General features: G+C 44.5%; 1 protein-coding gene across 1 annotated transcript; it reads right to left on the reverse strand.

Annotated features, from left to right (window-relative positions):
* Positions 1–349: 349 nt before the first annotated feature.
* Positions 350–13,934, reverse strand: LOC131103440 (hemicentin-1-like). The gene is made up of 12 exons (XM_078797182.1): positions 13,771–13,934; positions 12,300–12,569; positions 11,898–12,221; positions 10,194–10,430; positions 9,877–10,107; positions 8,016–8,279; positions 7,760–7,891; positions 4,523–4,777; positions 4,288–4,446; positions 2,566–2,790; positions 2,230–2,466; positions 350–1,222 (listed from the first exon to the last, which is right to left on the reverse strand). The coding sequence occupies exons 1-12, from the start codon at positions 13,826–13,828 to the stop codon at positions 1,020–1,022; spliced, it is 2,595 nt and encodes an 864-aa protein (XP_078653308.1). The 5' UTR covers positions 13,829–13,934; the 3' UTR covers positions 350–1,019.
* Between the last annotated feature and the right edge of the window lie 5,571 nt (positions 13,935–19,505).

Below are 19,505 nucleotides of genomic sequence, written 5' to 3' on the forward strand. Positions count from 1 at the left end.
CAGAGATTAAGCTAGAAACCACATTACATCGTAGAGGTAAAACAATGGTGAGTGAGGACGACTCGTTATTTGTTAATATGGCTGTAGGAACAATATGGGTATTCAACACAAATTATATTATAATTTCCATCTCATGTGTTTATGAATATATATATATTAAACCCTCTACGTACGAGTTGACGACTTTTGAATTTTCCATGTTTCATTTTTCCCGACGTCTTTGAAGGAAACATGCAAGCATTAACTTAAGTCCAGCCCCCGCGACCCTCGTGAGGATAGAAAAAAAATGGATACTTTATACAAAACAACAAACAACAATAAAATAACAACAATAAACAAAGAGTTTCCTGAAAAGCCACATCTTTAATATATATATATATTTTTTTTTAGAAATCCTTTCTCAGTCATAAATATTTACAACAATATTCACAAATACATTGCCTATCACATTTACATCCATAACAATGCAGTCCGTTTGCCATCCCAACAAATACAAAAAAGTGTTTTTCAATGAAGTGTTCATGGGCTTTTAGGTCATTCACTCATTAAAAAAAAAAAGCATCTGTCCACAGCAGTACGGCACAAAGGTAGGCCTGCACAAGTGCACAGTGGCTTACACACAGGACAAAAGGCTCAGTTATTTGCATTGTGTTGTGAAAAAAAAAACAAACACACAACTGATTAGCGTTTCCTCAAAGAAAAGTAGTGCACTTCCTCTGTTAACAACACAGAGGCCTCAGGGTGCTTTCTTAATGTGTTTTTGTGGGAGTGAGATGTCGCCACAAAGGCCACAGGAGTTGGGGAGGAAAACCTCAACTAAACATTCATCTTAAATTCCATTTGAGGTTATTAAAATATAAAAGAGCCATCTTCAGTTTTGCTTTTAAACATATTACTGGCATGTAAAGCGCAACAATTAGCCCTTGTTTGATAAAATAAATGAATCCTGAGTCCAGTGTGAGTCAGCCCGCCGCCGGGAGGGGTTATCTTTAGCGTTTCCTCCTCCCAGAGGTCACATGCTACGAGAGTATGGTCATAGGGAACTGGAGGTCCCAGCCGTTGTGGGCCACGTTGGCGTTGTGCGTGCTGAGTTTGGGGTTTTTCAGGCTGTAGCGCCTCATTTTGGTGTTCTTGTAGTAGATGGAGTAGATGAAGACGAAGATGGCGGAGATGATCACCACCGTGGCTGCCACTAACCCGGCTATGAGGGGCAGGTAGTCCTCTGCAACGGCGACAAGACACGAGATTTGTGTTAACTCAAAAAAAAAAAAAGACGTTTTCCGTAACTTCATTAGTGGCTGCCTGCCACAAATAGATTTGAACGAAAGCTTTTCACATGAGAACACAAAGAATTATCTCTGTAATATGGAATCATTTTGGTGTCACTACCAGGACAAAGAACATTATTGAATACCTCGTATTACAAATATACAACATAATACGGCCAGAAATATTTCAATATTGAACAAAGCAAAATTTATTTTACACTCTTTATTGCTCTCTGGTTCTACCATATCTTACTTACTGTGTGGAAATATGGGCTAATAACTATAAAAGCAATCTTGACTCTGCAAAAAAGGGCAGTAAGGATAATTCATAATGCCGCCTACAGAGAACATACTAACTCCTTATTTCTAAAATCACAAATACTTCAACTTGCTGATATAGTTTATCTTCAAACAGCAACAATAATGCATAAGGCTAAAAATAACCTAAAAATGTCATCCAATACTTCTCTACAAGAGAGGAGAAATATGATCTCAGGGAAGAACTACATTTGAAACACTTATATGCTAGGACTACGTTAAAAAGCCATAGCATTTCAGTATGTGGAATCAAACTATGGAATGGATTGAGTAAGACCCTCAAACAATGCACAACGATGAGCCAATTCAAGAAACAATACAAGCAGTTGATGTTTGCTAAATACAAGGATGAAGAGTCTTGAACCAGTCATGATGTGCTATACATATCACTATATTGACACTTACTATGGTACCCATTATGTATTGTATGGTCATATCACCTCGTACTTTGGTAAACTATATTAGGAAAGCAGGAAGTGAACAAATTTTAAGGATTTAATAAGCTTTGCTTCTTCCTACTCCTTTTGGACATGTGGAACTGTGAACTGATTATGTGATGCATTCAATTGTAATCTGATGCATGTTCAAATGAAATAAAACCGTTACCATAATACAAATATGTCAGGATGTAGAGTGTTACTACCTTTAGGAATCACTTCGACCTCATGGAGGGCCACAGCCAAGTAATTGGAGGCCTTGCAGATGTACAGCCCCCCCTCCGAAACCGTGATGTTGCCTCCTGAGACACGAGCATCTGCGGTGTGTATCCAGTCGATATCTGGAGGTGGGTGACCATCAGCTTCGCAGACCAGCTCCTCAGGATAACCTCGAAAGAGCGGGACAACCATAGGGAGTTTTGTGGTGTTGATGACTGGTTTGTCTGTGAAAGGAGAAGCAGAGCAGAGAGAAGCATGACACAACCAGCTATTGTTTTCTTCTGGCAGTGTGGATTTAAAAAAAAAAAAAAAGGTGATCTCACAGTAGACGGTGATGCTGACAGGATGGGACATCATGGAGGGAGGCGGCTGTGGCCCCTCTGCTCCCAGGTCCAAATACGCCTCGCACCTCAAATCTTCTCCCTTGAGGTCTCTGTTGAGACGGATGCTGGCGCTGGATGACACAGTCACCGGCGTTCTGATAGCGCTGATGTCACATGTCGTGTTTACCTCACTCTCTGTTGGGCAGTCGGCCAACCTCAGCGGCCCTGAAGGACATTTTTTTAGGCAAAAAGAAGTTTAGCATACAGGATGAAAAAGTGAGCGCAGCCCCCACATTTCAGCCAGTAGTTTTATTACAATATATCTTCTCCAGAGACAGTACTAAAGAGTAAGTACACTTCCTAGCCAATCAGTTGTATAGCAGTATAGAAAATCAACACACAGCTAATGTTCTAAATAGCTAGCAACTAGGGATTTACCACTATCAATGAATGTACTCACAAAGGCTAAACAACATGGCAAACTCACAGTCCTCCTGAATGCTTGCAGCTTATCGGGCTAGAAAGGGCATGTGATCATGCAATGCATTGTGGGCCGTGAATGCTATTTTTGAGAGCAGGTGTTGGTACTTTGAGAGAGATATATACAACATAACTAATGGCTGCTTCTCCAGGAAATGAGCAATGTTACCGGTCTGCGTATCAAAGTACGCATATCAATAAAGGTTTTATGTTTCATTTTAATTTTAAATGGTAATATTAACTGCTGGGAGTTTGATACCGGTCATCTTTACATCCCTACTGGCAACACAAGTAGCAAGTTCACAGTTTGCCTATGGTATTGTCTCTTGAGAAATGGACTGCGTGTACTCACTATCCTATACTATGTATAGTATATAGTATATATATATATATATACTGTACGATAGCAGTAGACGCAGTAGGAGGCTTTGTATTGTAATTTTTTCTGTTATGGTCCACTTGCATTGGGTCCTAATGGGGATAGTAACCCACCAGAGTAAGTACTTTTGTCCCACCTACAGGACTGGAGTGGAACAGCACCATGTGGTACAATGGGAGTCACAGTTTAGTACTGGGGGGGGGTACGGTATACTTAAACATTCATTCATTTTCTACCGCTTATCCTCACAAGGGTGCTGGAGCCTATCCCAGCTGTCTTCACACCAATCACAGGGCACATATAGACAAACAACCATTCACACTCACATTCATACCTATGGACAATTTGGAGTCGCTAATTAACCTAGCATGTTTTTGGAATGTGGGAGGAAACCGGAGTACCCAGAGAAAACCCACACATGCACGGGGAGAACATGCAAACTCCACACAGAGATGGACGAGGGTGGAATTGAACCCTGGTCTCCTAGTTGTGAGGTCTGCGCGCTAACCATAATTAAACATTTTATTGTAAATACAAGTTAACTTATTTTTACACTTGCAAGCTGTGAACAAAAGAAGAAAAATATAAACAGGAAGTTACGTGACGTAAGCAGTTTACAGAGCTGAACTTATTTATACACAATTAAGAATGTAATAAAATGAGACCCACGAAGATGATCTCGGTGTGGTTAGCTTCTTTTTGTTGATAAAACGTTACTTAAATCATTGCTTGGTTTTACAGTGGTCACAGTTTGACCCTGGGACAGATTATTGCCATTTCCTTTCTTTCCTATTGGAACAATTGTTTTGAAATACAGTAGATATGAAGGTGAAAGGTTCACAGAGCGTTATGAGATTCCTCACCTCTGACCACCGGCTCAATTGTTTCGTTGCCGTAATACCAGCGCACAGCTAGGCTTTGCACGGGAGCCACGCTGATGATGTCACAATGCAGCTGCCACATTGTACCCTCCAGAAGACTCGAGTTCTCTTCGGAACGGATGACGACGCTGTCTGGCATTTCTGGTGAGATGGTTATTAAAAGAAAGTCAAACAACAGAAGAGTCCAATTAGACATAAATGACGTCGGGGTACACACTGTAGAGAGTGAAGTTTAGATGTTTCTGGCATATTCTTTTCCCGTGGAGCACAGCAGAGCAGATGGGACTAGCCTCCCAGTCTTGGTGGGTGTCAGCAGACCAAGTCGTGCTGTTGTTGTTGTGCCCATCAAACCAGTGTACTTCTATGCCATTTCTGGAGCCAGTGAGTGTGCATGTTACATTCTGGCCTTGGCTTTTGTATTGCAGCACCAGGGTCTCGGGGTCTATTCTTACGGGGCATTCACTGGGTGCACCTGGAAAGTCAACAAAAACAACAATTTGGAACATGCAAAAAAAAAAGCAGAGAATGTTTCTTTGTTGATGTTTTTGAATGAATAATTGTGATGCAGGGGCAGTCGAAAACGAATAAATGAAAGTCTAAAGGTGACTATAGGGGTGTTATTTCATGTCGAGAAGGCTCTAATAGTGTTAAAAACCATATTTAGGAGGTCGTAAACACATTTTCAACGCTCTAATAAAATATTCCATTTATAAATAAGGAATCTTACATTGCACTGCACGGTGTGTGAGTGGTTGGCGCGCAGGCCTCACAGCTAGGAGACCCGAGTTAAATGTCCGCGCATGTATGGATTTTCTCCGGGTACTCTGGTTTCCTCCCACATTCCAAAAACATGCTAGGTTAATTGGCAACTCCAAATTGTCCATAGGTATGAATGTGAGTGTGAATGGTTGTTTGTCTATATGTGCCCTGTGATTGGCTGGCCACCAGTCCAGGGTGTACCCCGCCTCTCGCCCGAAGACAGCTGGGATAGGCTCCAGCACCCCTGCAACCCTCGTGAGGATAAGTGGTAAAAAAATAAATGAATGAATGAATATTACTAGAGCCCTCTAGACATGAAATAACACCCTGCATGAAATAACACCTTGCAATGTAATTTAATGGACACCTACTGACCCATAGTGCCCTGTGTGGAATACTAATAGCACAATGTGTCTTTCAATGCTCTTCTGAATACCTTATAGTCGTATTTAAGTGAATGTAGCCATTTTTTATGCTTGAAAATGGTTAATTGACGACTCCAAATTGTCCATAGGTATGAATGTGAGTGTGAATAATTGTTTGTCTATATGTGCCCTGTGATTGGCTGGCGACCAGTCCAGGGTGTACCCCGCCTCTCGCATGAAGTCAGCTGGGATAGGCTCCAGCACCCCCTGCGACCCTTGTGAGGATAAGCGGTAGAAAATGAATGAATGAATTGTGATGCAACATAACTCAAAGTAAATGGGAGGCAGCAGAGGATGTAACAGACTATATATATGTAGAGTTTACATGCGTTATCTTTCCACATCCAGTCCAAATTGTCCAGTTTGTGAATATGCGCCCTGGCGACCAGTCCAGGGTGTACACAGCCTTTCAAAGCGCTATAGAATTGATGTATGGATGCAGCAAAAGTCTACATTTTTTGTGCTATTTGGATAAAGGAATGCAATTGTGGGTTGTTGCAGTGTTGTAATGTGATGGTAGTGCTGGTGTAAAACAAAAGCTATGTGTCAGAGGCCAACAGGAAAAGAGTCAGGAAGGAAAGGACCCCTCCCAAATAGAAAATGGTTCTTTGTGCTGGACCCTTGATGCTACACCTACATACCTTATTCCTGTATTTTCAATAAACTCTTCAAATATAACCTGCTTTAAAAAAAAGTACTTTCACAAACACAGAAGGCACAGTTAAATGTAGTTATAATTAGTAACTTGTTTTTCCTGATTTTTTAAGATATTTAAAGCTGACATATTTAAAGCTGCAGTGCTACACACCAAACAACAGCTTGATTGTTGTTAAACAAAATGCCATAGTGTCCCCCACTCATAACACACCGTTGTACTCACTCGAATGCGTCCCGTTAAAAAGCGACAGCTCTAAAGTCACAAACAGTGACATAAGACGAAGCCACTTTAAGTCATCCATCTCCCGGCTTCGGTTCGCCAGAGCGGCTCTGGGGCTTTGGCGGGCGACCCGCGTGAGCTGTTGGCTTCTCCCGGGGAAGAAGCTAACTGTCAGGGCTAAGCTAACGGCTACATGGTCGGCTGTTCCGCACCCCTCCCACCGGAGAGGAAACAAGGGGGGGGGGGTCCTGCCTCCTTCGTGCCACACTACCTCCTCCAAGACCCTGCCACCGCGCATGCGTACTCGTGCTTCTGTCGTCCATCCTACATTAACATCTTAATTAAATACATTTAGCTACATGTTATTGAGAAGCAAAACTTATACATTGAAGAGTATTAAATAGCTGAAGCAACTGGTAATTAACTGGTAACATTTACTGTATTTTTTTTGCCAGCATGATGGACAAGTGGGGGCATTTAAGCCACCAGCAGATAGCGCTGTGTTAACATTAAAAGAGTGAGTCTTGAACACTTCGCAAATTTGATACAATTTCTGGCCTTAAATATTAGCTTTTCAAAGTTGCATCAATGTGTCAATCATTCACACTGATGCTGTGCAACAGAAACACATTCATGACAAAAAATAAAGACCCTGCCACGGCGCATGCGCACTTCTGTTGTACATCAAACATCAACATCTTAACATGTTATTGGGAAGCAAAACCTACACATTGAAGAGTATTAAATAGCTGAAGCAATGATGCTGACATTATATCATTATATCAACCCTAACTAGCTTAATTTAATTTACAATGAGGGTTAAAAAAAAGTGTGAAACGGTAGGAAGAAACCATTTGATTTTAGTGCAGATATGGATGAACATTCCGATGGTAACATTTACTGTAGTTTTTTTTTTTGCCAGCATGATGGATAAGTGGGGGCATTTAAGTCACCAGCAGATAGCGCTGTTTTAACATTAAAAGAGCTTTTGAAAGTTGCATCATTGTGTCAATCATTCACACTGATGCTGTGCAACAGAAACACATTCATGAAAAAAATAAAACAATAAATGACACCCATATTTGTCGCAGTTTCTTTGACAAAGACATTTAGTTCGGTATCAGGAGACTATTATGATATAGGCAACATGGTTTTTCATTTTTCCTGCACAAAAGTGTGACAGTAAATGAGTCAGATCATAATGTATGTGATTCATGTGAGGGGTTTCACTTCCTGTAGGTGTAATGGGCAGGTGTCCCGATACTTTTGTCTATTCGTGACCATGTCTTTGGACTTCTAGAAATGGTTTGTTGTTGTAAAATGGAATAACCAAACATATTTTCAATGAGGTTCAAAATAATATTGATGTCTAATTGTGCTAAAGCTAACTTACTGTCTGATTGAGAACACAAGTCCAAAGTCTCGTCCGACCCGTCCCGGCAGTCTTCCACTCCGTTGCAAATTGCACTTTCCGGGACACAAAGAGAGCCACATAACAATTCTGTCTGGCCACAAAGTAGGGGAGCTTATGTAGTGGGACAACAGAGAGAGGTATTTGTTAGACAGGAATATATTCAGGAATATAATACATGGAAACACCTCTGAGTTGCTGTTAAACCACAATAATAAATACATGTTGTTACCCTCACCTTTTATGGAGACTGTAGCACTTCGAGAAGTATTTCCTGCCTCATTCCTGGCGTGACACGTGTAGACGCCCGCGTTGTGCAAAGTCACATTCTCGATTACCAAAAGTGACACTCCATCTTCAATGATCTCCACGATATTTGGGGCGTTAGGATAAGTCCAGGTGTATTCAGGTCGAGGGTGGCCTTTGGTGGAGCACTTCAGCCACGCGTCAGATCCCACCTCGGCCACAATGTCCACCAGTTCCTCTATTGGTGAAGGCTTGTCTGATGACGACAATTCACCTTTAGTATGTTAGCATACACACTTCGTACAAGGCGTTTATAGATATATATAAGACGTCTGCGTGGAGTTTGCATGTTCTACCCGTGTGTTTGTGGGTTTTCTCCGGGTACTCCGGTTTCCTCCCACATTCCAAAAACATGCTAGGTTAATTGGCGACTCCAAATTGGCCATAGGTATGAATGTGAGTGTGAATGGTTGTTTGTCTATATGTGCCCTGTGATTGGCTGGCTGCCAGTCCAGGGTGTACTCCGCCTAATACCCGCCACCCTGGTGAGGATAAGCGGTAAAGTAAATGAATGAATGGATGAACATTCCTTGTCATTGGGACCTGAATAAGTCAGAAAAATAAATTGGAAATCAATGTTGCCACCAGGGAGGCACGGTGGTCTAGTGGTTAGCGCACAGACCTCACAGCTAGGGGACCAGCGTTCAATTCCCACCCTTGGCCATCTCTGTGTGGAGTTTGCATGTTCTCCCCGTGCACGCGTGGGCTTTCTCCGGGTACTCCGGTTTCCTCCCACATTCCAAAAACATGCTAGGTTAATTGGTGACTCCAAAATTGTCCATACGTATGACTGTGAGTGTGAATGGTTGTTTGTCTATATGTGCCCTGTGATTGGCTGGCGACCAGTCCAGGGTGTACCCCGCCTCTCGCCCGAAGACAGCTGGGATAGGCTCCAGCACCCCCGCGACCCTCGTGAGGAAAAAGCGGTAGAAAATGAATGAATGAATGAATGAATGTTGCCACCAATCACTGACCCATACTAGAGCCTAATAATAATATAATCAATCATATTACTAATAATAAAATATAGTTTATTCATTTATTTTCTAATACTTATCCTCACAAGGGTCGCGGGGGTGCTGGAGCCTATCCCAGCTGTCTTCGGCCAAGAGGCGGGGTACACCCTGGACTGGTGGCCAGCCAATCACAGGGCACATATAGACAAACAACCATTCACACTCACATTCATACCTATGGACAATTTGGAGTCGCTAATTAACCTAGCATGTTTTTGGAATGTGGGAGGAAACCGGAGCACCCGGAGAAAACCCACGCACGCATGGGGAGAACATACAAACTCCACACAGAGATGGCCGAAGGTGGAATTGAACCCTGGTTTCCTAGCTGTGACGTCTGCGCACTAACCACTCGTCCGCTGTGCAGCCCTAATAAAATATATATTTTTTTGTTGGTGTAATGCAGTCATGTAAACAGACTGGTCTTTAATGGATTATCATATAATTTACATTTGATGTGTATATTTGAGGCTGAAGTAAAGAAGTAAAAATTAAGTAAAATTTTTACTTTTGTTTTTGGGAATTTTTTTTTTTTTGTCTTTAAGGACATTATTTTTGAGGGCTTATTCAGGCTTTAAAACACGTTAACTTGTTTTTATTAACTGGTACTTCAAGAACTATCTGTACATTCAATATGGTTGATGATAGTGACAGTATACAGTATAAAGGGTTGTTTGCCTCATGTACTGTAGGCGGTGTTCTGTGCCCTTTTCTCCTATGACATTTTATGACATTTAAATAAGTGTGCTGTATGTAGGCAACTATAGAATGACTCACATTGTATGACCAGCTCCACTGTGGCGTTGGCGCTGGAGTACTTGTTGGAGGCGATGAATACGTACTGCCCCGCGTCATATCTTGTCAGGATCTCCGGAAACTCCACCTCATCTCCGTCTTTGTACCAGGTGACCTGAGGTTCGGGAAAGCCTTGCACAAAGCAGAAGATGGCTTCCTTGAAAGGAGTGTGTTCCATGACAGTGAAGGTGTCTGCACACAGCAGCTGTACATCTGAAAATGAAAAAAAAAGGCTCTTCTGGTTATTCCATTGGATGCACTTTGCAGTCATTGTAGAATTATGTATAAGTTGTGTATACCCGCATAGTTCACAAAAAGGTAAAGAGTTTTGTTGACACTCTTAGCGCCTTCTGCTTGGATGGTGAAGTGTCCTGTAAATTCCCGCGTCACAGGAACAGAGTGGTTTATGGGTATCCCGTCTTTCAGCCATCTGACTACGGGTGTGGGATTGCCCGTCACGGGGCAGATATCCTCTAATGTCTGTAAAGAATCTTCCTCCAACCACTTCTCATCACTGCATTCAAAGATTGGTCCATCTGAACAGGAATAGGACACACAGCAATTTTATAATAGAATGAAGGCGATATGTGTCTATCATCACATCACATCACATGCTATTGTTTGTCATATAATTCAAAATAAAAGTGCTCTACATGAAAGGGATGCTGGATTAGCTGAAACAACAAATTGTTCATTCATTCATTCATTTTCTACTGTTTATCCTCACAAGGGTTGCGGGGGTGCTGGAGCCTATCCCAGCTGTCTTCAAGCGAGACGTGGGGTACACCCTGGACTGCTCGCCAGCCAATGATAGGGCACATAGTATAGACAAACAACCATTCACACTCACATTCTTTGTCAATTTGGAGTCGCCAATTAACCTAGCATGTTTTTGGAATGTGGGAGGAAACCGGAGTACCCGGAGAAAACCCACGCATGCACGGGGAGAACATGCAAATTCTACACAGAGATTAGGCGAGGGTGGAATTGAACCCTGGTTTCCTAGTTGTGAGGTCCGCCGTGCAGCCCCTGGTGGCAACATTGATTTCCAATTTTTTTTTCTGACATTCATTCATTCATTTTCTACCGCTTTTTCCTCACGAGGGTCGCTGGAGCCTATCCCAGCTGTCTTCGGGTGTGAGGCGGGGTACTGGTGGCCAGCCAATCACAGGGCACATATAGACAAACAACCATTCACACTCACATTCATACCTATGGACAATTTGGAGTTGCTAATTAACCTAGCATGTTTTTGGAATGTGGGAGGAAACCGGAGTACCCGGAGAAAACCCACGCATTCACGGGGAGAACATGCAAATTCTACACAGAGATTAGCCAAGGGTGGAATTGAACCCTGGTCTCCTAGCTGTGAGGTCTGCGTGCTAATCACTCGATCGCCGTGCAGCCCCCGGTGGCAACATTGATTTCCAATTTTTTTTTTCTGACATATTCAAAACAAAATTCACAATGGAGGTTCCAATGACAAGGAATGTTTTCTATTTTCTATACCGCTTATCCTCACCAGGGTGGCGGGTATGCTGGAGCCTATCCCAGCTGTCTATCCCAGCTCACACCCTGGACTGGTGGCCAGCCAATCACAGGGCACATATAGACAAACAACCATTCACACTCACATTCATACCTATGGATAATTTGGAGTCGCTAATTAACCTAGCATGTTTTTGGAATGTGGGAGGAAACCGGAGTACCCGGAAAAAAACCCACGCATGCACAGGGAGAACATGCAAACTCCACACAGAGATGGCTGAGGGTGGAATTGAAGTCGGGTCTCCTATTTGTGAAACCTGTGTGCTAACCACTCGCACACCGTGCAGCCCCTAAAAGTTTTTATTTCCTTTTATTTACAAATTTGGGTAATAAGAGTTTAAAAGTCAATAGAAACCCACGCATGCACACAGAGATGACCGAGGGTGGAATTGAACCCCGGTCTCCTAGCTAACCACTAGACCGCCGTGCCGCAACAAGAAATTGTGTATACTTACAAAGAACAGAGACATTCAACGCTGGTGAAAATACACTGAGTACCGGTCCGTCTGGTCTCAGGTCCAGCAGCGCCTCACATCGCATGGGCGCGTTCATTAACGACAGGTCATCGAAATGAGCGATCAGATCAACAGGTGTCTTAGAAGATGACGCTTTGTGATGACTATCGACGACGGTTTCTCCGCTGTACCACCTCACAGTGACTTTGTCAATGGGCGCTACGTTGCCGATGACGCACTCCAAATTGAGGTGGTCTTCTTTCTCGACGGTAACACTCTTGACTGTATTACCGTTATGTGTGATATCGATACTTTCTGGGAATGCTGGAGAGAGAGAGAGGGGGGGTGTGATCAGAGAAATAAGTAGCAATGATCTTTCCGTGTAAAAGAATCAGCACTTACTGTAAACGACAACTTTTAGCTTCTCGGAGCATTGCTGGCTGGAACTTCCCGGGGACGGGTTGAGGAAGCAGAGAGGCGAGATTCTCCACGTAGTCAGCGCATCCACGCTCCAGGTCAAATGGTGGGTGAGTTGCAGGCCCATCCCCCCCAACGGAGCCTCCCAGCCCATGCCATTGTACGAGTTATCTGACGTGCAGCAGTTGACCGAGACGGGGTCTCCATATTTCACCACAACGCTGGGCGGGCTCAGCTCGATGGGGCAGCAAGCACCTGTATGATGTGGTATGATTAATATGCAACCTCCCACTCCCACAGTGTTCACTGAATTGGAACACAGCGAGTGCTACAGCAAGACAGATTTGCACTTTCATTCATTCATTCATTTTCTACCGCTAGTGCTCACGAGGGTCACAGGGGTTCAGCCAATCACAGGGCACATATAGACAAACAACCATTCACACTCACATTCATACCTATGGACAATTTGGAGTCGCCAATTAACCTAGCATGTTTTTGGAATGTGGGAGGAACCCGGAGTACCCGGAAAAAAACCCACGCATGCATGGGGAAAACATGCAAACTCCACACAGAGATGGCTGAGGGTGGAATTGAACTCGGGTCTCCAAGCTGTGAGGCCTGCATGCTAACCACTCGACTAATAATCATTCATTCATTCATTCATTTTCTACCGCTTTTCCTCACAAGGGTCGCGGGGGTGCTGGAGCCTATCCCAGCTGTCTTTGGGCGAGAGGCGGGGTACACCCTGGACTGGTGGCCAGCCAATCACAGGGCACATATAGACAAACAACCATTCACACTCACATTCATACCTATGGACAATTTGGAGTCGCCAATTAACCTAGCATGTTTTTGGAATGTGGGAGGAAACCGGAGTACCCGGAAAAAAAACCCACGCATGCACGGGGAGAACATGAAAACTCCACACAGAGATGGCCGAGGGTGGAATTGAACGCCGGTCTCCTAGCTGTGAGGTCTGCGCACTAACCACTCGAACACCGTGCAGCCTGAATTTCAACATGCACTGTGATATTGCCAGTCACACCATGTTCCCCTCCCTTAGGAAACTAGGACACATGGCAGTTTTCCAACTTGAAAGAAATCCCAAACTTCCAAGATGACATGAACGTAGCTTTCTGAGGAAGCTGAAGGTGAAAGCCTGACCCCAATGAAAAGAAGCTAACATTCACCAGGTCCACCGGTGATGTCACCATGAAGGGGTGGGAGAATATTCCAGCAAGAACCTGTGCAGCTATGGTGAAGTCCATGCCCCAAGTCCACTAAGGCAGTGAGAGATAACCACGAAGGACACCGTAATGGCTGTGTTCACTCATAGTAATTCTATACTTCTATATAAGCTGTACAGAGACTCCTCTAAAGGGTATCTATTTTTACTTTATATCTATAAAGAGCACATACGGCTGTGATATATGCAACCAGTCAGTCCACCTACCTGTGGCGCTGAGGAGAAACCCCACCAAGAGCCGCGCAAACAACGTCCACTCGCTCATTGGGTCCGCTACGCTCCCACAACAGTTTCCTCTGTGGTTCCTGCTCTTCTCCACTTGTGGGTCTGCCGCCTAGTACAAGTGTACAAATACAACTGGAGGAGAGGGAGAGAGAGAGGGGGGTGCGATAAAAAAAGAGAGGGAGGTTTGTTCCGTTTGTTCCTGTCGCCAATGAGTCAACACCATGTTAGAGTTCAGAAAGGAAAGCATCGCATGTACAAATATCTGAGATGATTACATTTAAGCAGAAAAGTATACATAAGTTTACCCTGTTTCTTGAGCCTGCGATTGAGTGTTTTGTTTGTTTGTTGTATTTTTATACTTGTCAGGCTGTTAATAATACTTGCCCAAACAGTTCAAAATAGGTTTCCTGAAGGCCACACATTGACTCTGGAATAGATTATTTTTAATTCATTGGGAAAATCCAGGCTGCACGGCGAACGAGTGGTTAGCACGCAGGCCTTGCAGCTAGGAGACCTGAGTTCAATTCCACCCTCGGCCATCTCTGTGTGGAGTTTGCATGTTCTCCCCGTGCATATGTGAGTTTCCTCCCACATTCCAAAAACATGCTAGGTTAATTGGCGACTCCAAATTGTCCATAGGTATGAATGTGAGTGTGAATGGTTGTTTGTCTATATGTGCCCTGTGATTGGCTGGCCACCAGTCCAGGGTGTACCCCGCCTCTTGCAAGGAAGACAGCTGGGATAGGCTCCAGCGCCCTGGACACAGCACCCATGAGGTTTCAGAAAAAAGAACATCATACCAACAGTAAAATATGGTGGTGGTAGTGTGACTGTTTTGCTGCTTCAGGACCTGGAAGACAGCTGGGATAGGCTCCAGCACCCTGGACACTGCACCCATGCGGTTTCAGAAAACAGAACATCATACCAACAGTAAAATATGGTGGTGGTAGTGTGACTGTTTTGCTGCTTCAGGACCTGGAAGACAGCTGGGATAGGCTCCAACACCCTGGACACAGCACCCATGAGGTTTCAGAAAACAGAACATCATACCAACAGTAAAATATGGTGGTGGTAGTGTGACTGTTTTGCTGCTTCAGGACCTGGAAGACAGCTGGGATAGGCTCCAGCACCCTGGACACAGCACCCATGAGGTTTCAGAAAAAAGAACATCATACCAACAGTAAGATAGGGTGGTGGTAGTGTGACTGTTTTGCTGCTTCAGGACCTGCAAGACAGCTGGGATAGGCTCAGCACCGTGGACACTGCACCCATGCGGTTTCAGAAAACAGAACATCATACCAACAGTAAAATATGGTGGTGGTAGTGTGACTGTTTTGCTGCTTCAGGACCTGGAAGACAGCTGGGATAGGCTCCAGCGCCCTGGACACTGCACCCGTGCGGTTTCAGAAAACAGAACATCATACCAACAGTAAAATATGGTGGTGGTAGTGTGACTGTTTTGCTGCTTCAGGACCTGGAAGACAGCTGGGATAGGCTCCAACACCCTGGACACAGCACCCATGAGGTTTCAGAAAACAGAACATCATACCAACAGTAAAATATGGTGGTGGTAGTGTGACTGTTTTGCTGCTTCAGGACCTGGAAGACAGCTGGGATAGGCTCCAGCACCCTGGACACAGTACCCATGAGGTTTCAGAAAAAAGAACATCATACCAACAGTAAAATATGGTGGTGGTAGTGTGACTGTTTTGCTGCTTCAGGACCTGGAAGACAGCTGGGATAGGCTCCAACACCCTGGACACAGCACCCATGAGGTTTCAGAAAACAGAACATCATACCAACAGTAAAATATGGTGGTGGTAGTGTGACTGTTTTGCTGCTTCAGGACCTGGAAGACAGCTGGGATAGGCTCCAGCACCCTGGACACAGCACACATGAGATTTCAGAAAAAAGAACATCATACCAACAGTACAATATGGTGGTGGTAGTGTGACTGTTTTACTGCTTCAGGACCTGGAAGACAGCTGGGATAGGCTCCAGCACCCCCCCGCGACCCTCGTTAGGATAAGCGGTAGAAAATGAATGAATGAATGGGAGTTCAACCAAGGTTGTACACATTTTAGCAAGTATGTTTGTATAACCAACATTCATTCATTCATTCATTCATTTTCTACGGCTTATCCTCACAAGGGTCGCAGGGGTGCTGGAGCCTATCCCAGCTGTACACCCTGGACTGGTCACCAGCCAGCCAGCCAATCACAGGGCACATATAGACAAACAACCATTCACACTCACATTCATACCTATGGACAATTTGGAGTCGCCAATTAACCTAGCATGTTTTTTTTGGAATATGGGAGGAAACCGGAGTACCCGGAGAACTTTATAACCAACATCATTCCTGAAAAACCATTCTTGCCTTATCATATTTGGTCAGCCCCGAACAAAGAGCGAATGTACTTTCATTGTAATTCAAAAACGAAACAGAAACCAAATAGCGCTCCTTTCACCAAAGCAGTTTTCTTATCAATAAACCATGTTTTTGCACCATTCAATTCGGGAAGACATAAATGTAAACAGTGGAGTTTCCACACTCCACCTAGAGGCTTCCTGTTTGTAGCGTTGTGACTGATTATGTTGGAAGAGGTGCAGGAATTTCCAGGAAATGCAGGATATGTGTGCTATTCAGGTATGGGAAGCTCAGGGGAGTTGGATGCGGGAATGCTGATGATAATGAATCGTCTTTGGGTGCATTTTTTTGGGATAGATACTGTATACTGTAACAGTTGCCGAAATCATTCATAATAATAATGAGGCCCCCTTTATGACTACTTGTGATGAATGAGATAAGACTGATGTCTTCCTAGTTAAGTTACATGCCGCCTTATTTAGTATATATGTCAGGTCACCAAGACATTGATGTGAACTACATGAAAACACCCTTTATTTTGATAAGAAAGTATCACATTAAATCACGTCATGTGATTGTGAGCAAACACAGAGTGCAGACTCAGATAGTGCGGCCTTGGCCTGGGAATCATTTGTGCTTTTAAGACTTACGTCAGCGGCCAGATGCTTTTTTTCGGCTACTTCGATATACAACCCCCCACCTCACCGCCGTGAGTGAATTCAGACTCCCAACAGGAATGCCTTAGTGAAACGAGGCTTAGTGTAACGTGATCATGTGTGCAACAGTGGTCCTTCTGTGCAGGGCAGATTCTTGTGTTCCTGTTGAGAGGATTCTGCAAGTATTAGTGTCTCCTGTGACTCACTTGTACCGCTCTTCCTAAGAAATCTGCCTAATAAATCAAAACTAGCTTGTTAGTCATCGGGTTTCCCAAAGAGGATGTCACAAATATTAGCTAAATATACCACCCGTAACCCTCCCGCCGCCCTTTCAGAACCCCCCTCCAAACGCAGGGAGTGTAACTGAGCTTACTAAGAAACACAATGGCTACAAAACTGAACACAGTTTTTATAAACAAACCCCAAACATACATGACCTTGTGTGAAAGAGTGATTGCCCCCTAAACCTAATAACCGTTTGTGCCACCCTTACCAGCAACTACTGCAATCAAACGTTTGTGATAACTTACAGTGAGCCTGTTACAGCGCGGAATTTTTGTCATTCAGCCATGTCATTGGAGGGTATTCCAACATGAAGCACCTTTTAAAAAGTCATGCCACAGCATCTCAATGGGATTCAGGTCAGGACTTTGTTGCTAAGAGTCCACTGGGTCGGTGCCAGTTGGTGCCAGTTGATGCCAGTTCATGCCAATGCAATTTGCTGTGGCGCCTGGTGTCACCAATAAGGTGTCTAGTGGTGTGCAGTGGCTCAAACTGCCTACCAACTGGCTCGTGGTGGCCCGCAACGGTGGCAAAAATTAAGTTTGGCGGCAAATCTTCATTGCAGAACTTGCATCAAGCAATCGGCACAAAGTCTCCACCAAGTGGAACCAAATGTCGCAAACAATCCGCCTATTGGAATCCACTGGAATGTAATGGCACGAGCTGAGTTGCGGCAATGATGCTAGGAGTCCACTGGGTCGGTGCCAGTTGGTGCCAGTTTGTGCCAATGCAATTTGCTGTGGCGCTTGGTGTGTTGCCAATAAGGTGCCTAGTGGCATGCAGTGGCTCAAACTGCCTACCAACTGGCTCGTGGTGGCCCGCAACGGCGGCAAAAATTACGTTTGGCGGCAAGAAAATTTCAAAATGTTTAAAATCTTCATTGCGGAACTTGCATCAAGCAATCGGCACAAAGTCTCCACCAAGTGGAACCAAATGTCGCAAACAATCCGCCTATTGGAATCCACTGGAATGTAATGGCACGAGCTGAGTTGCGCCAATGATGCTAGGAGTCCACTGGGTCGGTGCCAGTTGGTGCCAGTTTGTGCCAATGCAATTTGCTGTGGCGCTTGGTGTGTTGCCAATAAGGTGCCTAGTGGCATGCAGTGGCTCAAACTGCCTACCAACTGGCTCGTGGTGGCCCGCAACGGCGGCAAAAATTACGTTTGGCGGCAAGAAAATTTCAAAATGTTTAAAATCTTCATTGCGGAACTTGCATCAAGCAATCGGCACAAAGTCTCCACCAAGTGGAACCAAATGTCGCAAACAATCCGCCTATTGGAATCCACTGGAATGTAATGGCACGAGCTGAGTTGCGCCAATGATGCTAGGAGTCCACTGGGTCGGTGCCAGTTGGTGCCAGTTTGTGCCAATGCAATTTGCTGTGGCGCTTGGTGTGTTGCCAATAAGGTGCCTAGTGGCATGCAGTGGCTCAAACTGCCTACCAACTGGCTCGTGGTGGCCCGCAATGGCGGCAAAAATTACGTTTGGCGGCAAGAAAATTTCAAAATGTTTAAAATCTTCATTGCGGAACTTGCATCAAGCAATCGGCACAAAGTCTCCACCAAGTGGAACCAAATGTCGCAAACAATCCGCCTATTGGAATCCACTGGAATGTAATGGCACGAGCTGAGTTGCGCCAATGATGCTAGGAGTCCACTGGGTCGGTGCCAGTTGGTGCCAGTTTGTGCCAATGCAATTTGCTGTGGCGCTTGGTGTGTTGCCAATAAGGTGCCTAGTGGCATGCAGTGGCTCAAACTTCCACCCAACTGGCTCGGGGTGGCCTGCAATGGTGGCAAAAATTGAGTTTGGCGGCAAGAAAATGTTTAAATGTTTAAAATCTTCATCGTGCCATCAAACAATCGGCGCAAAGTGTCTACCAAGTGGAACCAAACAATCCGCCTATTCGAATCCACTGGAATGTAATGGCGCGAGCCAAGTTGCTCCAGTGATGCTAGGCGTCTACTGGGCCGGCGCCAGTTGGTGCCAGTTTGTGCTGAAGATTATGTGATTGTCGCATAGTGGCTCGCTGTGGCACCAAATAACGGCAACATGGGAACATGCCGAGCGAACATTAATTTGGCACCACAGCGAGCCACTATGTGCCAATCACATAGTCTTTGGCGCGAACTGGCAGTGGCCCAGTGAACTCTTAGCATGACAAGGCCACTCCAAAGTCTTCATTTTGTGGACTTGCTGGTGTGTTTTGGATCATTGTCCTGCTGCAAAATCCAAGTTGAGGTCACCAACAGATGCCTGGACTTTCTCCTTCAGGATTCTCCAGCGGAATTAATGCTTCCATTTACAACAGCACGTCTTCCAGGTCCTGAAACAGCAAAACAGTTCCAGACCATCACACTACCACCACCATATTTTACTGTTGGTATGATGTTCTTTTTTCTGAAACCTCA

Source organism: Doryrhamphus excisus, linkage group LG16, assembly GCF_037039965.1.
Source record: "Doryrhamphus excisus strain RoL-2023G ecotype Guam linkage group LG16, RoL_Dexc_Guam_v1.1, whole genome shotgun sequence".
Taxonomy (NCBI): domain Eukaryota; kingdom Metazoa; phylum Chordata; class Actinopteri; order Syngnathiformes; family Syngnathidae; genus Doryrhamphus; species Doryrhamphus excisus.